Source organism: Lagenorhynchus albirostris, chromosome 8, assembly GCF_949774975.1.
Source record: "Lagenorhynchus albirostris chromosome 8, mLagAlb1.1, whole genome shotgun sequence".
In the NCBI taxonomy this organism is placed as follows: Eukaryota; Metazoa; Chordata; class Mammalia; order Artiodactyla; family Delphinidae; genus Lagenorhynchus; species Lagenorhynchus albirostris.
The window spans coordinates 6,198,116-6,217,139 of NC_083102.1; the positions used below are offsets into that span (position 1 = coordinate 6,198,116).

At 51.1% G+C, this 19,024-nt stretch overlaps 1 protein-coding gene across 1 annotated transcript; it reads right to left on the minus strand.

Moving 5' to 3' along the window:
* Positions 1 to 2,305: 2,305 nt before the first annotated feature.
* On the minus strand, positions 2,306 to 5,974 carry AOC1 (amine oxidase copper containing 1). The gene is made up of 4 exons (XM_060155893.1): positions 4,396 to 5,974; positions 3,284 to 3,569; positions 2,794 to 2,926; positions 2,306 to 2,575 (listed from the first exon to the last, which is right to left on the minus strand). Exons 1-4 carry the CDS (start codon positions 5,972 to 5,974, stop codon positions 2,306 to 2,308), a joined length of 2,268 nt encoding a protein of 755 aa, XP_060011876.1.
* Between the last annotated feature and the right edge of the window lie 13,050 nt (positions 5,975 to 19,024).

The window sequence follows — 19,024 nt, forward strand, 5'->3', positions numbered from 1 at the left end:
ACAAAACACATGTGAAGGAGCCCCTTGTCCTCTGGTTTCTAACCTGCTCTCATCTGGGTCCCCTTAAACCAATTACGATCTTCTGTCTTGGGGGAAAGGTTGGAATCTGTATAATTAACATCCAGTCAGAAAGCCAGGACTCGGCCCCCTCCCCCTGTGTGCCCTGGTTCCCAGTCGGCAGATCCTGGTCCTGGGCTCGCTTGGGTGACTGAGCTCCGAGCAGAGATGGGGACACATAGGTGGTGGTGAGGGGGCAGCGGAGGATTCGCTTGTTCTGCTTCCTTCCAGCCACAGTCGTCTGGGTGGAAATCCACACCTGTTGTATTGGTTCCGATCGCTGCCATAAACAAGCTGCCATAAGCTTAGTGGCTTCAAGCAACACGTTTATTCTCTTACCGTCTAGAGTCTGCAGGGCTGTGTTGCTAATAAAGGCTCTCGGGGACAATCCACGTCCTTGCCTTTTCCGCCGACACCCCTGGCTCCTTGCGCCTTCCCCGACTTCAGAGCCAGCGTGTGGCAGCTTCTCTCCTCTCTGACCCCCTGTCTCTCTCTTACCGGGAAGGACCCTCAGAAGGAAAAAACCCACCCCAGACCCAAGAACAATATGGAAGATTTACGCTGAGAAATCCTTGTGATGATATCGAGCCACCTGGAGAATTTCCCATCTCAGGATCCTTACCTTAATCACACCTGCAGAACGCCTTCCTTTTGCCGTGTAAGGTGACGTATTCCCAGGTCCCAGGGACGTTAGAATGTGGAAATCTTTGTGGGGGGTTGAGTCTGTCTATCCGTCCATCCTGGCCAGCTGCTTTATCCCGTTAATCAGCAATAAGAGTTCCTTCCTTCCTCCCTCCTTCTCTTTTTCTTTTAAAACTTAGATTTTATTATTTTGAGTAGGTAATATGTTCCCATGATTAAAAGATAAAAACAACATAGCACTGGGGTGGGGGGTGATGGCACCTGGGGACCCACCGACCTGGGACTGCGCTGTGGCCGGGACACTTGGAGGCTCCCTCGACCTCCAGAGGGAGGGAGGAGACCCCGCCCCTCCCCAACACCCTGCCCGCCCCACTGTGGGTCCCTTCAGGCTCTCTTCACTCAAAAAAAAAAAGCCCACAAAGAAACCCAGCCAAATGGAGCATCTCTTCTCCCTTCCCTGCCTCAGCCATCCCATTTCTCCCTGTGTCTTCAGTGCTGTGGTTTCAACGCCTGTGTCCCCGCTAATGTCCAATGTGATGGTGTTAGGAGGTGGGGCCTTTGGGAGGTGCTTAAGTCATGAAGGCGGAGCCCTCACGAGTCGATTAATCTTCTTATAAAAGAGACCCCGGAAGACCCCTCACCCCTCTGCCATGGGAGGATGTACCGAAAAGTCACAGGTCTTTGACCCAGAAGAAGCCCCTCACGTGACCTTGCTGGTACCCTGATCCTGGACTTGCAGCCTCCAGAACTGTGAGCAATAAACTTTTGCTGTTTAAAAGCCCCCCAGACTACGGTATTTTGTTACCGCAGCTTGAATGGACGAAGACGATGGGTAACCACTTATATTAGAATCATGTGTATTTTTCTTGGGTTTTTATGAATACATATATTGCTCTCTTACACGAAGATTAGCATGCTATCTATATATTGTTCTATACGTATTTTCTTACTTAGTACATCCTGAAGATCTTTCCCCATCCGTCTAGAGAATGCCCCTGTTCATTCGTTCCTTTTACAATCCCCTAAACTGTCACTGTGTGGACACTCCGTACTTTATTCAGATCTATAGGCTCTCTCCTGTAGAAGGACGTTTGGGTCGTCTCCAGGCTCTGCCAGTACAAACAGTACTGCAGTGGATTACTGTGTACATCTATTCTTCCTCTGTTTGTAGGTAGATCTCCAGGATAACTCCGAGAAGTTGGATCAGTGTGTCAAAGGGTAAAGGTGTTGGCAATTTTGCTCGATTTTTCCATAGTGTCTTCCTGTGGTTGCACTATTGCATGCCTGTCAGCCACCCAGAAGGGTCCCCCACAGCCCCCCGAGAGGGAGCCGTCAGCCTCAGATTCTCCAAACTGATCTGATAGGTCAACTAGTATTTCAGTGAGTGTCCTCGCCTTAGTGATGGAGGTCTTCTCTGGGGTGGAGGCCAAGGCCTGTGTTTCTCATCGGTGTGTGTGCCGCACGCCCGGCCTGGTGTATGGCCTCATCTGCTACGCCTTCTGCAGGAGGCAGCATAGGAGCTGAGGCCTGAGGGGGTTTACTGTCTGTGCTTGGGGTAGGGGGGGCACTCGGGCTTCAGGTGGGAGTTAGTGGGGGGAGGGGGCCTTCACACAGGCCTGTAGGTTCCATTGTAGCTAAAAGGGGGAGGCATCAAGCAGCCCCCATCCTCCTCAGGGATCCAGCGCTGGACATAGGTGGAGCCATTTTCCAGAGGCCTCACGACCACGAGGTCTCTGGACGCCAGGGACGGGTCCTCTGGGAAGAAGTTGAAGGGCCGGAGCAGGAAGCCCACGGAGTTCCCGGGCGTGGCCGTGTTGGGGATGTCCTCGGAGTGGGGGATGTGCAGGAAGCCCACTGTGACCCAGGCCACCAGGTCCTACAGGAGAGAGGGGTGGGCGGTGCTGAGGATGTTCAGAGGGGAAGGGGTGGGCAACCCCCCTAAGCCCCATGTTTAAGGAAGGGGCAAATCCAGTGACCACCGGGCTTGCTCCCCAAGCAGCAGGCCGGCCCTCACCATCCTGGGACCGGGCACAGATCTTGGGACTAAGCGGGGATCTGGTCTCAGGGTGGGGCTGGAAAGGGCAGAGCTGGTACCTCATCTTCAATGTTCTCATTGTTGTGAAGAAACTCCTCAAAGACCACAGGTGGGTCCCAGGGGTCGTTCTGGTTGTAGACGCTGCTGCTGCGTAGCTCCGACTCCCGGTATTTGGTCACTGCCAGGGGATACCTGTCCGGGCAGAGAGAGGAAGGTAGCCTCCAGCCGCTCCCAGGGAACATCTTCAGGGCCAATGATGGGGGAAAGTTACCGCCTTCGCTCAGCTGCGGGATCATCCCCTGGGAGTCAGCCGGACGCACTGTCAACAGAGGCTCCGGGGCTCCGCAGGGCTCTGTACTTCCCCTCCCGAAACACAGAGCCACGTGACCAAGATCGTACACACGTGCACACGTACACACACACGCCCAGACACACCACAGCATAGACTCAGAATCTCCTGGACAGAAACACAGACGCGCATGGACACAGGGAAACACAGGGACACGGAGAAGAACCTCCCGCCCTCCCGGCCCCCTGGGCCTCCCTCACCTGGCCCAGGTGACAGCCCGTTCCTCCTGCCAGCCCGGGGGCAGCACTTGGTCGGCCATGGAGTGGATCTGCAGTCGGTAGCTGCGCTTGTGGCCCCAGGGGTTCTTCTTGGGGCTGGTAAAGAGCAGGTACTTGGGCAGAGTCTGTCTGAAGAGGAAGGCCGCCTGACGCTCCCGGGAGAACTTCGTCTCCTGGAGAGTCGGCTGGACCAGGCGGTGTCTCGGGCTCCAGGGGTTGGTAATGTTTTCTAGCTTCATGTGCAGGGTCTGGAAGCTATTCCTGGCGCCTGAGTGTGTGCAGGGAAGGAGGAGAGTCAAGCGCTCCGCCCTGGGCCCTCCTTCCCGACCACACCCAGCAACAAACCACGGGAGTGGAGAGGGTATCGGGGCGTGCACTGAGCCAGACGGTGGTGGAGGGAAGGGACCGAGGAGCTAGCAGACAGCTCAGAGTCGGGCACGGCAGCTGCGGTGATTCCACCGCGACTCTGCACAGTTCCTCTTGAGAGCAGAGCTCTGTGTCTGTTTGCTGAGGCCTTGGCCCCAGCAAAGGGCAGCTGACCTTTCCCCAGGGGAAGAGACTATGCCTTGGTCCCAGCAAAGGGCAGCTGGCCTTTCCCCAGGGGAAGAGACTATGTCAGTGCCCTCTGGGCCCAGGGGCAAGAGGGGCGGAGTGAGAAGAAGCTGCCCACCTGGTCACGGGGGGCTCTTCTAACATGTGATTTGATGTCAGGCCAAATCCTGTCATTACGCCCGTGACATCTTTTAAGGTGACACCACTAACTCAGGAGACACGAGGAGTATTCCCGACGTCACCGCATCCACTCAAAGCACCACTGGGCATTGTCACCTCCCCCGCCCTGTGCACGCCTGTCTCTCCGGTCCGTCCCCCTAGGGGGTCAATGCAGCACCAGGGGAAGAGCTGGCACTATTCACGTTCACCATTTTGCAGGGGCACACGGGTTTCTAGCACTGCAGGTTGCACGCATGCAGGCTGGGTAAACTCTCCTGGTATTGCGCTTCCAGGGGGGGTCTAAGCACCATCTCCCACGAGTGTAAGTTATTGCTCTGATGTGGACATTTGGCCCGGAGGGTGGTTCCGAGCCCGAGTCCTACCTGCCACGTCCAGGTCAACGCGGTAATGCACTAGGTGGGTGTGCAGGTTGCCAAGCAGGTGTGTGTGCAGGCGGGTCCCGTGGCGCAGCCCCTCGGGGGTGTAGAAGGTGGCATGGACATAGCCGGTGGCGTGCATCTTGGCCTCCATCACCCCATTGGGGTAGAAGATGAAGTCCCAGATATAGTCATAATTGTAGACCGTCGAAGTGGTCCTCAGCACGAGCACCTGGCCCTTGAGGCCCGCGTAGAAGTTGAAGCCGTCGCTGAAGTTGGAGTTGAAATGCCGCCGGATGGGCACCCCCGTAGGCATCTCGAAGAGACAGAGGGCTCGAGGGTAGAGGACAGGACCGTCGGCGTCGTAGTAGTGGAGGGCATCCAGGAAGGTGGCCGTCTCCGGGCAGTCGATGCCAGGGGCCAGCTCATGAGTGACGCTGCCCAAGCCCCAGCCGACGTCTATGTACTTGGTCTGCATGCCCGCGGGCGTGTGTCCTCCGTACAGCGCCACAGCCTCCTGCACGCTCACCTCGTAGGCTATACGCTCACCTCCGAAGTGCACGTCCAGGACCTGCAGCCCTGAGGACGAGCGCAGCCGGAAGGCGAAGCTCCAGCCCCCGTAGAGCACAGTGTTGTCCTCCAGGCTGTAGCGGGGGCCCTCGGGCTGCACCAGGCGGGGGCCGTTCTTGGTGATGGCGAAGTCCCCACGTGGCTGGTAGAAGGAGAAGAGGGCTGCCTCTGGTAGGTTCTCTCCATCCTTGTCCTTGGCGAGCGGGTCTTCCAGGACTACCGCATCCACCTCTCCGTCGTCATACTTCTGAGCCAGCTCTGCAGGGCTGCGGTAGAACTTCCCGTTGTACCAGACCTGCTCCACCGTCCAGTCTTGGGGGTTCGTGCTTGCGTGATCCACCAGGAGCTCCAGCCCCGTGGGGTGCAGGAAGTAGCCTTCCATATGGCGCTGCAGGATGAACCAAGAGCGGCGCTGGCCGGAGGCCAGGCCACGGGGTGCCACGTCTGTGAACGTCAGGCACCGCTCGTGGCAGTTTCCAAACGTGAAGCCCGTGGTGTGATGGAAAAACTGGTGCAGGGGTTTGCTGGCCTCCTCCAGGGTGTGGCTCAGGAGGCTATACTCTGCCTTGGACATGGGCCTGGAGGCCCAGGAGGCCTGGTGCCCGGGCTTGTGGGGCAGGTGTCGCATGTAATGGGGCCTGGGCAGTGGTCCCACAGCAAACTCGGTGATGTTGGGATGCTCCTGGGCTCCGAAGAAGATGACAGCGCGCGCTTCCCGAACGGGAGCCCGGCGGCCTTTATCCAGAAATTTCAGCACGTGTTGCTTCTTGGGCAGCAGCATCTCAATGAGGAACACGGAGTTCTTGGCCATGGTCAACGTGCTGGCTGGCTGCAGCCTCAGCTCCTTCTGGGACCAAAGGAAGCCGTGCACGGCCTTCAGCTCTTGGGCGCTCAGGTCCGCAAACACCCTGCCCTTGTTGCCCGGGGTCCGTGGGGAGCCCTCTGCCACGGCCAATGTCTGTAGCACCAGGATGACAGCACCCGCCCAGCCGAGGGCCAGGGTCTTCCGCCCCATGGTCTGGAATGCAGTGGAATAGATGAACTTAGTTTTATGGGAGGAAATGGGTTTCCACCAGGTCGGGTCTTGGACTACGATATCCCTTGGCCTCGTGTTTTTCCCACAGACTCACTTCCTGGCTCGTCCCCGCCCAGCTCGAGGCAGCCCTCAGTGGCAGCAGGGGACGCACGCAGCTCCCAACACTGCTCTGGTCTCTGCTGTCCCTCGACTTTAATTCTGCTGTCTCCTCCCTGGTCCGTAAACCTCTTTTAGTCCCGTAGATTTTCTTACTTGTGCAAACTCCTTTTCCCCTTCTCTGTGCGTTATCTGCGGGACAGCTCTTATCTCTCCAGCTTTAGGTCACTCGGAGATTCACAGTGCCCCTCAAATCCCACAAAATGCCTATTGTGCCATGGGTATTGATGGCAAAACTGCATTTTTGATACAACACGATATTTTTTATGTAGATAAAATCTGAAATTTAGCGTAGAAGTTCAAAGATGTGGCTCTGGAGCCAGGCTGCCAGATTTCGAGTGCTAGTACATCTCACCATTGGGAACAGCTGTGTGGCCTTGGGCTCCTTGCTTAAACTCTCTGGGCCTCCACTCACCCAACGGTGAAATGGAAATAAATGGAAAAATCGGTTGGACAATAAGGATAAAGTGTTTAGAACAAAGCCTGCCTCCTGGGAAGCACTCAAGAAGTGCGAGCTTTTTGTTTTATTTATTTATTTATTTTTATTTCGCGGTACGCGGGCCTCTCACTGTTGCGGCCTCTCCCGTTGCGGAGCACAGGCTCCGGACACGCAGGCTCAGTGACCATGGCTCAGGGGCCCAGCCGCTCCGCGGCATGTGGGATCTTCCCGGACCAGGGCACGAACCCGCGTTCCCTGCATCGGCAGGCGGACTCTCAACCACTGCGCCCCCAGGGAAGCCCTAACCATGCTTCTTAAGTCTTTTGTCATTTATAGAAAGTTATTGTTTTAACCTGATGCTTTTACAAAAATGCCTGTAGATGACTTGCTTTATGCTCCAAAACTAAGTTAAACTCGGTAGCAAAAGGACTTCCACCTGGTATGAGGGTTATTTCGGAACCAGCTCTCTCGTAAGGCTACTGAAGAAATAGTAACAGGGTCTCCTTTAACTATTTATGTCATACACTCAGCTGAGTCTCTTTTAAACTCTCACCACACTCAGCACAATTCTGTAAGCCAGCTAACTTATGAAGTTGTTGCTTTCTGCTCCTAATACTACCTTGGTTTGATGTAATAGCATTAACCTTGCAACTTTACTTCCAGAAGCACAGGAAGAAAACAACCATGACCGTATCTTGTTAACAGATTATCTTCTTGTTCCCAGGAATGACGTATAAGAAGCTGCTATCGATAAAGCTGACCTAATTTAATTTATAGATGGGTCCTACTTATGGGATGAACGGGACATTGCCGAGCCAGGTATGCAATAACGTCCACAATGGACATAATTGAAAACTTTTTTTTACCAGAAACAAAGTCAGCACAACAAGCCAAGTTAACTCCTTATCTCTAGCTTGTCAACTAGCTAAGCCCAGGTAACAATTTTTGCCGTACGCGGGCCTCTCACTGCTGTGGCCTCTCCCGTTGCGGAGCACAGGCTCCGGACGCGCAGGCTCAGCGGCCATGGCTCAGGGGCCCAGCCGCTCCGCGGCATGTGGGATCTTCCCGGACCCGTGTTCCCTGCATCAGCAGGCGGACTCTCAACCACTGCGCCACCAGGGAAGCCCAGGTAACAAATATTTATACCGACAGTTGCTATACTTTTGGAGTGGCATACAACTTTGGAATGCTGTGAAAACAGTGAGGTTTTAAACCTCTTCAGGACAACTTAAAAAGAATAGAAAACAGGTTGAAGAGTTATTAATCATTATACAACTGCCCAAACAGTTAGCAATTAGGAAAACAACACAGCATTCCAAATCTGACGCTGCAGAAGCTAAAGGAAACCAGCTTGCGGCTGCTGCCGCCAAATGGGCAGCTTTAATATTCGTCCTGTCCAGCCTCCGGAATGTCCACTGCTGTCCGCTAACCCTGCTAACTCAATAAAAGATTTCTTTCTACAGGCTCCAGAAATCACCTCTAAAGGAGAGAAACAGATATGGCAACAAAAAGGGGGAATTTTGACCCCTCCACACAAATATGGTTTAGACCTGATAAAACAAAATGAAACCTATAGTGTCTTCTGAAGCCCAATGGCTATTACTCCAACATGTACATTCTTTAACCTGCTGGGTGTCTGAAAAAAGGTTTTTCTGGGGAAAACAATATTTTGGAAAACTTCACCCATAGTGGTGCAGAGGAAATATATTGTATTATTGACAGGGACTTACTGAGACAATTAAAAAAATCGGTAACTACTTTTACAGCAAGCTCCCAGGAGGTGCAAAGGATCGTGGATTACAACCTAGAGATTTTGTTTGTTGGAAAGGACATCAGATAAAAGATTCTTTGCAGCCATGATGGAAAGAACCTTATCAAGTATCAGTATTATTAACTAATCCATGCACAGCCAAACTGAAAGACACTAATTCATGGACTCACACCTCTCGTCTTAAAAAGACCCCTCCACTTGAATGGACTTGGATCCCTGTTTCTGGCTTCAACTAAGGCAAGCATCACCAAGCTAGGATGAGAAGAAGATGACAACAGCAAGAGTCGAAACCAGGCCTGTAAGACCCATCCTACCGGTTCAATTGTACTGTTTACCAAAAGTCTGTCTCTCTATCAAAAAGTTATTGTTTTATTTCTAGCTATGTTTTTGCCCCAAAGTTCAGGACAGGAAGAGAACTCTTTAGTGACACTGTCACAGAATATAGTGACTAGGGGCAATTTAGCTGCGGTTGGATTTGTCATCCAATTCCTAAGTCCACACAAGGCTGAGATAACCCAACATAACTTTCTGTCACTGACTTTTCAGATGTTTCTATTATCTATAAAAAGTCTCCCCATCGGCCTATACCCCCATATTGGTTTACTACATTCCATTAGTTTACTCAGTTCTGAAGTTTCTATGATGAGAAAGTCCTGCTGAAAAATCAAACGACACTTGATTTTTAAAACTGCTTTGCAGGTGAAAACTTACGCTATAATCCAGACAGCGTTATGCTCATACCAGATGAGTCCTCTAACATAACCTTCTAATGACTCACATAAGAAGCCAGATTTCTGCCCTGGGGAATTCCCTTTCTAGTCTAAATGAAATCTTGAATAAATGGCTCAGTTCTGGGGACTCGTAGCTTAAATCTCTGCTTCTGACTTTGCTATTGTTGTTGGCCATGTTGATTGTGTTCTATGTCATTTAGAGAGTAATAATCTCTTGTGCCTCTCGATGTATATTCAAAACTCCACCTAAAATACCGATGTCTAAACGACTTGAAACTACCGATCATATCTATAGCTCTATATAAAATAGTGGGCACGCACAGTTCACATACAGAGTAAAATTGGCATAAGTCTTATCGGACAACCTAGAGTTGCCTATCAGTCCATGCCAAGCATTCTACTAGCCTAATCCCCTTAAAGGACGGAAAGAACTGGGCTGTTAAGACAGGGCCTTGGGGGACATGGTGGATCCAGAGCAGATAAGCAACCCTCCTGGCCTTGGGGGACCAAATATTTGCTCACCAAATGCTTTCTACTGAAAGATTAATGATCTTAAAGGGGGGAAATAATGAAATAAAATTTACATGTTAAGGTAGGGCAAGAAAGACTTAAACATAGAATTCTCTCTCTGTGTTTGTTTGGGCCTCCCTCCTTCCCTCCTTAAAATGCAAGGTGCATCTGCGTTACACATTAACCAGAGGTCCTCAAAGATGGGAGTGCCTGCTGGACCGTAACGATCAATTTTCCCCCTTTCTTCTGACGCTAGCAATGCAACTGCTTATAAGAAGAGTGTGCTTTCCCGGCTCTGCAGGGGGTCATGGTGACTTGCGGCTTTGCTCCCTGTGTGTTTACCTGGACTGTGCATCCTTGGTGAACTTTATGTAAAATGTCAATATGGCATTTTGATGTATGATCCTTTTGTCTTGAAAATGTATGTGACTGTGCCTTCCACTTCTAACTGGCAGAGCAGCTCTCAGAGCTTCCTGAGAATCTGCTCCCTGAGTTCTAATCCTCAGTTTGACTTGCATCAAATTCTCCTTTTTCCTTCTTAACTTGGTAGTTAACTGAATTTTCATCAACACTTCTTATCCCCAGATTGCTTTCTGCTCCGCTAAGGAGGGAGATGAGGAAGAGACCTGCGGTCCTTTAAGCCGAACTTGGCGATTCCTTTAACCTTTCCCTTTCCCAGGACCATCCTCTTGTCCAATGTCCAAATGGGCAGTGGGTGAGGTGGACAATGAAGCCATGGGAGAAGGGAGAACTTAGTGGCCAGTGAGACCTCCATGCTGGGAGATGTGAAACGCGCCCTCTCCTCCCCACTGCTCGTCTCCAGCACCCGAAGCACAGAAGCCGCCTCCTCGCGGCACATTTCCCGTCTTGCCCCCGGGCGGCTTGTGCCCTGGAGTGACACCTTCTGGGCTGTGTCTTGTGTACTTGTTTCTCTTGACCCTTCACTCCATGTCCATCTTCCCTTGCTTCCCTCCTTCCCAGTCAACCCCTGCTTGACTCTCCCCGGATACCCCATCAGTACATACCTGTGTGCTCTGCTCTGGACTCACCTCTGCTGCCAGACTTTGTCTCTGACTCCTTGAGCTTTATGGCTCTACTGGTCCCGCCCTGGAGGGAGGGACAGGGTGAGGCATGTGCTGACCAAGGTGGTGACCTACAGCTCAGGAGCTCCACAATGGGCAAGGGCAGTGGTACAAGGAAGTGCACGGGGCTCTGGCGGCTGCAGCCCAAAAGGTGCCTGTTACCCCAAGTACCCAAGTTTGGAAACTGCCCAGTCCTTCACCACTTTAGCAGCTGGGTTCACTTCTGTTCTCCCCAACAACACCTGTGCCCTAGATCTGCTTCCCTATCATCCTCCTTCTGCAGGGACACCTTTCACAGGAGTTGTCTGTGTTTCCTCTGTTATGATCTGTGCTGTGCCAAGGTCCGTTAAAGTAGGTGGTGAGTTTCAGAGGCCGGAGATAAGGAAAAGGAGAAATTTACCAGCAAGTAGTCTCACCTGAAGCAGATATACGGACGGAGGCAGAAGCTGGTAGAGACGGACACCAAAACAAAAACCAGAGAATTTAACCCATGTGTAAATGGAGAATCAGAGACAGAATAGTTTGGGAGAGAGAAGCCACTGAGCTGAGACTCCAGAAGAAGTCATGTTAGCCATCTCTGAGACCCTGACAGGATTCAGGAAGGAGGGAGGAGTTGGCTGGGAAGAAAGTCTATCGGGAGGGCTGAGGCTGTGGCCCAGAGAAGGGAAAAGGGAAGTGCAGGTGGGATGGGGCAGGTACCCGTGCCAGGAGGGGAGATAGTACTAGAGTGGCTTAGTTAGATGGCAAGGGCAAAACTGGGCAGAGAGGATGCTCTTGGTCAAAGGGAAAGAACAGTCAGGAACATTGTGTGGCTTGGAGAACCAAGCTACACCATTCCCTTGCTCACCGATTCCTGACGGCTTATTCTTTTATTATTACACGCCTTTTGTCTTTCTCATCATTATCTTCCTGCTTCTTGCAAGTCATTTCAGTATTTACTGACAGCTAGATGAAGGAAGGAGAAAACTGTTAATCAACCCAATACTTGTTTGCAATTTCAGAAATCAGAACGTCAGATAACAAGTGCTGGTTAAGGATGTGGAGAAATCAGAACCCTCTACAGAATCCTCAGGAATGTGAACGGTGCAGTCACTTCGGAAAACAGGCTGGCAGCTCCTCAAATGATTAAACATAGAGTTACTGTATGTCCGGAAATTCCACTCTTCAGTGAATGAGAAATGAAAACATATGCTCACACAGAAACTTGTATATGGATGTTCATAGCAGCGTTATTCATAATAGCCAAAAGGTGGGAACAGCCCAATGTCCATCAACTAATGAATGGATAAACAAAATGTGCTGTATCCACACAATGGAATGCTATTCTGCATTCAAAAGAAATGAAGTACTGATACATGCTACAGTATGAATGAATCTTAAAACATGTGAAATGGGGCTTCCCTGGTGGCGCAGTGGTTGAGAGTCCGCCTGACGATGCAGGGGACACGGGTTCGTGCCCCGGTCCGGGAAGATCCCACATGCCGCGGAGCAGCTGGGTCCGTGAGCCATGGCCGCTGAGCCTGCGTGTCCGGAGCCTGTGCTCCGCAACGGGAGAGGCCACAACAGTGAGAAGCCCGCGTACCGCAAAAAACAAAAACCCAAAAACAACAAACATGTGAAATGAAAGAAGTCAGTTAAGAAAGACCACTTATTATATGATTCCATTTAAATGAAGAATTCAGAACAGGCAAATCTATAGAGACAGAAAGTAGATTAGTGGTTGCTTCAGGCTGAGGAGGGGAGGTTGTGCAGGTGGTGATACCAAATGGATGTGGGGTTTCTTTTTGAACTGATGAAAATGTTCTCAAATTGACTGTGGTGAGGGTTGTATATATCTGTGAATATACTAAAATCCATCCGATTATTTACTTGATGGGTGAATTGTGTAGTAAGAGGATGCTATCTTAAGAAAGCTGTTTTTTAAAAAATATCGAGAGGGACTAATATCTAGAAACACACACAAAACTCCTAAAAAATCAACCAGAAAGAGGAAATCATCCCAATGGAAACACGAGTGAAGAATCTCAGGGTAACTTACAGAAGGGGAAGCCTAAAGAGATATAAAGATATAAAGATATAAAGAGATATAATTTTATACCCATTTCTGGCAGAAATGAGAAAGCTGGATGACGCCAAGTGTTGGCAGAGACGTAGGGAAATGTGCTTGAGGGAGGGGATGCGATGACACAGTCGTTCTGGAGCGCCATCCCCAGGACGCGGGCACAAGGTAGTTGCATCGCAGGGTAGAAACAGCCTCGGGAGCAGGTACCCCTGCAGGGCTCACTCCTGGAGGATGAAGGATGGTGAGGCCACCGCTTACTTTTGTGCAGGCAGGGAGGGAGGGCGTACAAGTGCGCATTTCACTGTTGTTTTGGAAGGAGTACAAAAAATGTTCATAGAAAGATAAAAATGTTACAGGGTAGCACAGAATAAGTGCCGCAGGAGCTGTGCCCGACTGGGATCCTGCAGGATTCAGAAGGAGCTGGCCCTCAGGACTGCCGGCTTCTCAGGGCCTGCGGCTCTGTTTAGATTCCCCTGCGTTAGACGCCCAGGGCTGCTGTAACAAAGCGCCACACACTGTGTGGTTTTAAACAACAGGAGTTTATTCTTTCACGGTTCTGGAGGCTGGAAGGCTGACATCAAGGTGCTGGCAGGGCCAGGCTCCCTCTGAAACCTCTAGGGGAGGGCCCTCGCTTGCCTCTTCCAGCCTCAGGTGTTGCCGGCAATCCCCGGTGTCCCAGGGTTCCTTGGCTTGTAGACACATCTCTCCAGTCCCTGCCCCCGTGGTCACATGACATTCCCCCCTCTCCCCCGCCCCCCCACCCCGTGTCTATGTCTCTCCTCTTCTTACAGGGATACCTAGTCATTGGATTAAGGGCCCACCCTACTCCAGTATAATTTCATTTTATCTAATTAAATCTGCAATGACCTTATTTCTTTGTACTATTTTTTTTGCGGAACACGGGACTCTCACTGCTGTGGCCTCTCCCGTTGCGGAGCACAGGCTCCGGACGCGCAGGCTCAGCGGCCATGGCTCACGGGCCCAGCCGCTCCGCCGCATGTGGGATCTTCCCGGACCGGGGCACGAACCCGCGTCCCCTGCATCGACAGGCGGACTCTCAACCACTGCGCCACCAGGGAAGCCCGCAATGACCTTATTTCTAAATAAGGGCGCATTCTGTGGCTCCAGGAAGGACAAGAATCTGGGGGGACGCTATCCAACCCAGCACACCCTCTTCACATCCCCCCACCCCCTGCCCTAGCAGGTGTGTGGCTCAGGGCAGGTGAGCTGCTCCACCTTGAGGGCTCCACAAAGCCCTGGGGGGCCAGGTAGGAGCAGAGCTGCAGAGCTGAGATGGGTGGTGTATTCCCAGGAGCCCGGCTGGGGTGTGAGTCCTGGGCAGAATCTGCTACTGTGCCGAGGAGGGTGGAGGTGGGGTGTCTGGGAGGAGGTGGTTAGAGCCATGAGCCCCTTGTGCACGTCTGTGGAAAAGTGGGACGAAGAGGGGGACTTGAGGGAATGCCATGGAGACCGTGGAGAGAAACGTCTTTAAGAACCACCTCAAGGAAAGACAAAAGAATGGGGCCGGCAGAGGTGTCGGGTGAAGCTATGGTTGTTCACGTGGGGCCAAGGGTAGTGAGGTGTGGAATTCTGGGATTTGGGCTCTGCTACCTGGCTTCCTGCTCTGTTTTCCCCGCTCACCGTAGTCTCTGTCTGGCTGCTGGTCCCTCCTGTACATGACCTTGATTTCTGAGGTGTGGTTCCTCCCCTCTTGGTGTTAATGATTGGTGAGAGTTACAGATAACACTTGGGCAAAGATTGTGTCCTTGAAGTTCTGGGCTGCCTGCCTCCCTTAAAGGGGCAGAAATGATGGCCTTGCGGACGACCGTGTTGTAGGGGACGGATTATCCAGTCTTGGGGAGGGGCAGCGTGACAGGTGAGGATGGATCCAGTGTCTGTGGTTAGTGGGCCAGAGGCCACAGCTCACAGCTTCCCCATTGCTAACTCTTGATATTTTGTTTCTGGAAAAGTCACAACACATCAGAGATAATTTGCGATAGTCTAGAGAGCGTGAGTGTTTCTGCAGAACCAGGAGAAAGAAATAGTTCCGCAGGTGCCGCACCACCGAAGTCGCCTGATGAGCTCTCTAGACTAATGAAGCCACCGTCATGGGTTGCATCCCTGATTAGGGAAGACTGGTTCACAAGGAGAAAATTCTACCGTTTTCAAAAGGGGTCCTGGCACCACTGGTATTTCGAGCCTGGTCGCTCTTTGTTACGTGGCTGTCCTGTGCATCTAGGGTGTTTAGCAGAATCCCTGGCCTTTACTCACTCACTAGATGCCAGTAGCACCCACCCCGCTCCCGTTGTGACAAATAAACATGTCTTCTGACATTGACAAGTCTTTCCTGAGGGGCAAAATTGCCCTCCTGTTGAGAACCATTGGTCTATATTTAAACCCTCATGATTTGTACCTGGAAATTATTATTATTCTATTGGATGCTATTATACAATAGCATTCAAACTCCCTGACTCTCCGCTGGGGCCTCTCCCATCTGGCCTTCATGCTTTTGCAAGAATAAATCTGACCACGGGCCTTCCCCGCGTTGGTGGGGTACTGTTGCCTATTGGATAACACTCATACTATTGAGTTGGCATTAAACACCCTTTCCAGCCCAGCCCTGACCTTCCTTTTGTTCTTGGAATATCCCTTTCCCTCTAATTTGCCATCACCTGGCCCCGTGCTCCAGCCATTCCCAACCAGGCCAGGCCCACAGGGCCTCCTGGGCTTGGTCCACATCGTTCCCTTGTCTGAAAGCTCTCTCTCACTCTCCTTGTTCACTCACCGAGCTCCTTCCTTCAAGGCTCAATGCCAAGGCCCCTCTTTCAACCCCTTTTCCATTCCCCCATGGCCTTCCTTCACTGCTCATAACTCTGTTCACAGGTCTGTCTCTTCTTATCTGCTTCCTTGAGCTCAGGGACTGTGTCTTAATTTCTTCAAATATACAGAGACCAACACAGGGCCTGGCATACGGCAGGGGCTCGAGGTTTGTTTTCAGAGTGCATGAATGAACAGATCATGCGGACACAAGGGGCACAGAAGAGATGTTAGAACCCAGAGGTTAGAAAAGTCTTGACGGATTGCTGTGTGGCATTCTAAGGAAAAGACGTGCTCCATGGTGAAGTTGCGACTAGATTACGCTTCTAGCTTTATTGAGATATAATTGACCTACAACAGCGGGTAAGTTTAAGGCATAGAATGTGTTGATCTGATACACTTACGTATTGCAGTATGACAACTGACCAGCTGTAGTGTCAGCTGATGCCCCCATCATGTCACATAATGACCATTTCTCTTTCCTGGTGAGAACATTTAAGATCTGCTCTCTTACCAACCTTCACGTATACAGCACAGTATCAATAACCACCATGCTGCGCGTTAGATGCCCAGAACTTATTCATTTTCTAACTGGAGGTTTGTATTCTTTGACCAACATCTCCTCATTTCCCTCATGCCCCAGCCCCTGATAGCCACCATTCTACTCTATATTTCTACACGTTTGGCTTTTTTTAAAGATTCTACATAAAAGTGGGATCGCATAGTATTTGTCTTTCTCTGTCAGACTTATTTCACACAGCATAATGCCCTCAAGGTCCACCCATGTTGTCACGAGTGGCAGGATTTCCTCCTTTCTCATGGCTGAATAATATTCCAGTGTGTAAACATACACCGCATCTTCTGTATCCATTCATCTGTCAGTGGACCCCTAGGTTGTTTCCATTCCTTGGCTATTGTGAATAATGCTGCAGTGAACCTGGGAGTGCACATCCTGTTTTCATTTCCTTTGAAAATATACTCAGAAGTGGGATTGCTGGGTCATATGGGAGTTCTATTTTTAATTTTTTGAGGAAACTCCGTACTGTTCTCCATAGTGGCTGCACCAACTCACATCCCCGCCCACAGTGTTGGAGGGTTCCCTTCTCTCCACACCCTCCCTAACACTTCTTACCACTTGTCTGTTTTTTTTTCTTTTTTTTTTTTTTTGCTGTATGCGGGCCTCTCACTGTTGTGGCCTCTCCCATTGCGGAGCAACAGGCTCCGGACGCGCAGGCTCAGTGGCCATGGCTCACGGGCCCAGCCGCTCCGCGGCATGTGGGATCCTCCCGGACCGGGGCACGAACCCGTGTCCCCTGCATCGGCAGGCGGACTCTCAACCACTGCGCCACCAGGGAAGCCCCCACTTGTCTTTTTGACGACGCCATTCTAAGAGGTGTGAGGTGATACCTCATTTTGCCTTTGATTTGCATTTCCCTGATGATTAGTGATGCTGAGCGCGTTTTCATGCACCTGTTGGCCACCTCTATGTCTTCTTTGGAAAAAATGCCTATTCAGTTTCTCTGCCCATTTTTCAGTCCGAGTGTTAATTGTGTTGTTGTTATTCAGTTGTATGAGTTCTTTTTTTTTAAAGTTTATTTATTTATTTTTGGCTGTGTTGGGTCTTCGTTGCTGCACGCGGGCTTTCTCTAGTTGCGGCGAGCAGGGGCTACTCTTCGTTGCGGTGCACGGGCTTCTCATCGCAGTGGCTTCTCCTGTTGAGGAGCATGGGCTGTAAGCACGCAGGCTTCAGTAGTTGTGGCACGCGGGCTCAGTAGTTGTGGCTCACGGGCTTAGTTGCTCCGCAGCATGTGGGCTCTTCCCGGACCAGGGCTCGAACCCATGTCCCTCGCATTGGCAGGTGGATTCTTAACCACTGCGCCACCAGGGAAGCCTGTATGAGTTCTTTATATATTTTGGATATTGACCCCTTCTCAGATATATGATTTGTAGATATTTTCTCCCATTCTGTAAGTTGCCTTTTCATTTGCTTGATTACTTCTTTTGCTGAGCAGAAACATTTTCCTGAGCAGTCCCTCAACCAGGTTACTATTAATATGGCCACATGGCTGGGGTCTGGGGTGGACCCCTTGGGGCAAGGACAGCTGAGGATGGTGTGAGTCCGCTCGGGCTTCGAGGACGTGCAACCTGTGGGGTCTGCCAGGCTCCACACTAGGAAGGGCTCTGCCCGCAGTTTAATGCTCTACTACTGCTGTCTTGAAGTTCTTAACTTTTTGCAAAAGGGGTCCCACATTTTCACTTTATGCTGGGCTCTGCAATTCATGTTCCTGCTGCTGGCTTCATAAGGACAAGATTTAGACCTGCCTTTAGAAGGCCAAGGAAGGGCAGGTCACGGGGACAGGGCGGAGGGCAATCAGGCTAGCCCACTGAAGGTAGATGAACAGGGTTGATAAGATAAAGGGGCGAGGCTGAATGGCAGAGGGATCCAGGTCAGGGATCAGGAAAAGAAGCTCTGGGAAGATGGGTGACAGCAGCAAATATGTAACATCAATTGGGGCCAAAGTCTCAGGTGCCTGGTTCTGGGCGTAACCCTTGCCGACTCCTATTTCTTACTCTTAAGGATGCTCTCTAACCCCATTGTTCTCATACAACTCCCCGTTTGCTGGAGTGCTGGACAAAGCCTTATTTCCCTCAAAGCAGATGCCCACTTTCAATGTGGCCCCTGGGTCTGGAGGCAGGTTGCGGACTGATCGAAGGGAGCAGGATTGAAGAAGCTGCTCTGAGCCGGTTGATGTTTGCTGTAGAAGAAAGGCAGTGGCCACAGGAAGCCCCCGGGGCCAAATCAAAGGCATGACGAGGATGAACCTGGCCCAGGGAGCTGGGTTGTGTCCCCCTCAGAGCCAGGGCTGGCGAAGCCTGTCTCACTCTGTACCCTCAGGGCCCAGCTCCAACCCCACCCTGAGAGCTTGATACTCTGTTAATCTGAGCTGGAATATTACTCAGCCATGAAAAGGAACAAACCCACATTCCAGTCTGCAGCCTGCGGGAGCCCTTGACAGGCTCCTCGGCCACTGAATTTGAGGCCGGGCATTTCTTCTCTGCTCCTTCTCCGCCTTCCTGCTGAAAGCTGTAGGATTTTATAAACAGCAAGAAAAGGAAAACATCTATTATCATACATTATCCACATCAGTGGAGGGATGAATGAGGCCCAGGCATGTAGCTCAGGTTTTTTATTTTTTTATTATTAATTTTTCATTGGAGTATAGTCGCTGTACAATGTTGTGTTAGTTTCTTGCTGTACAACAAATTGAATCAGTAATACGTATACATATATCCACTCTTTTTTAGATTTCCTTCCCATTTAGGTCACCCCAGAGCATTGAGTAGAGTTCCCTCTACTCAATGTAGAGAACCTTCTGTGCTATACAGTAGGTTCTCGTTAGTTATCTATTTCATACATAATAGTGTATATGTGTCAATCCCAACCTCCCAATTCAACCCTC

Coding starts and splice junctions, on each gene's coding strand:
- AOC1 (XM_060155893.1), bottom strand. CDS start 5,974: ATGGGGCGGAAGACCCTGGCCCTCGGCTGGGCGGGTGCTGTCATCCTG. Junction 3,570..4,395: donor CGTTGACCTGGACGTGGCAG/GTAGGACTCGGG, acceptor GCACACACTCAG/GCGCCAGGAATAGCTTCCAG. Junction 2,927..3,283: donor CGGGCTGTCACCTGGGCCAG/GTGAGGGAGGCC, acceptor CTGCCCGGACAG/GTATCCCCTGGCAGTGACCA.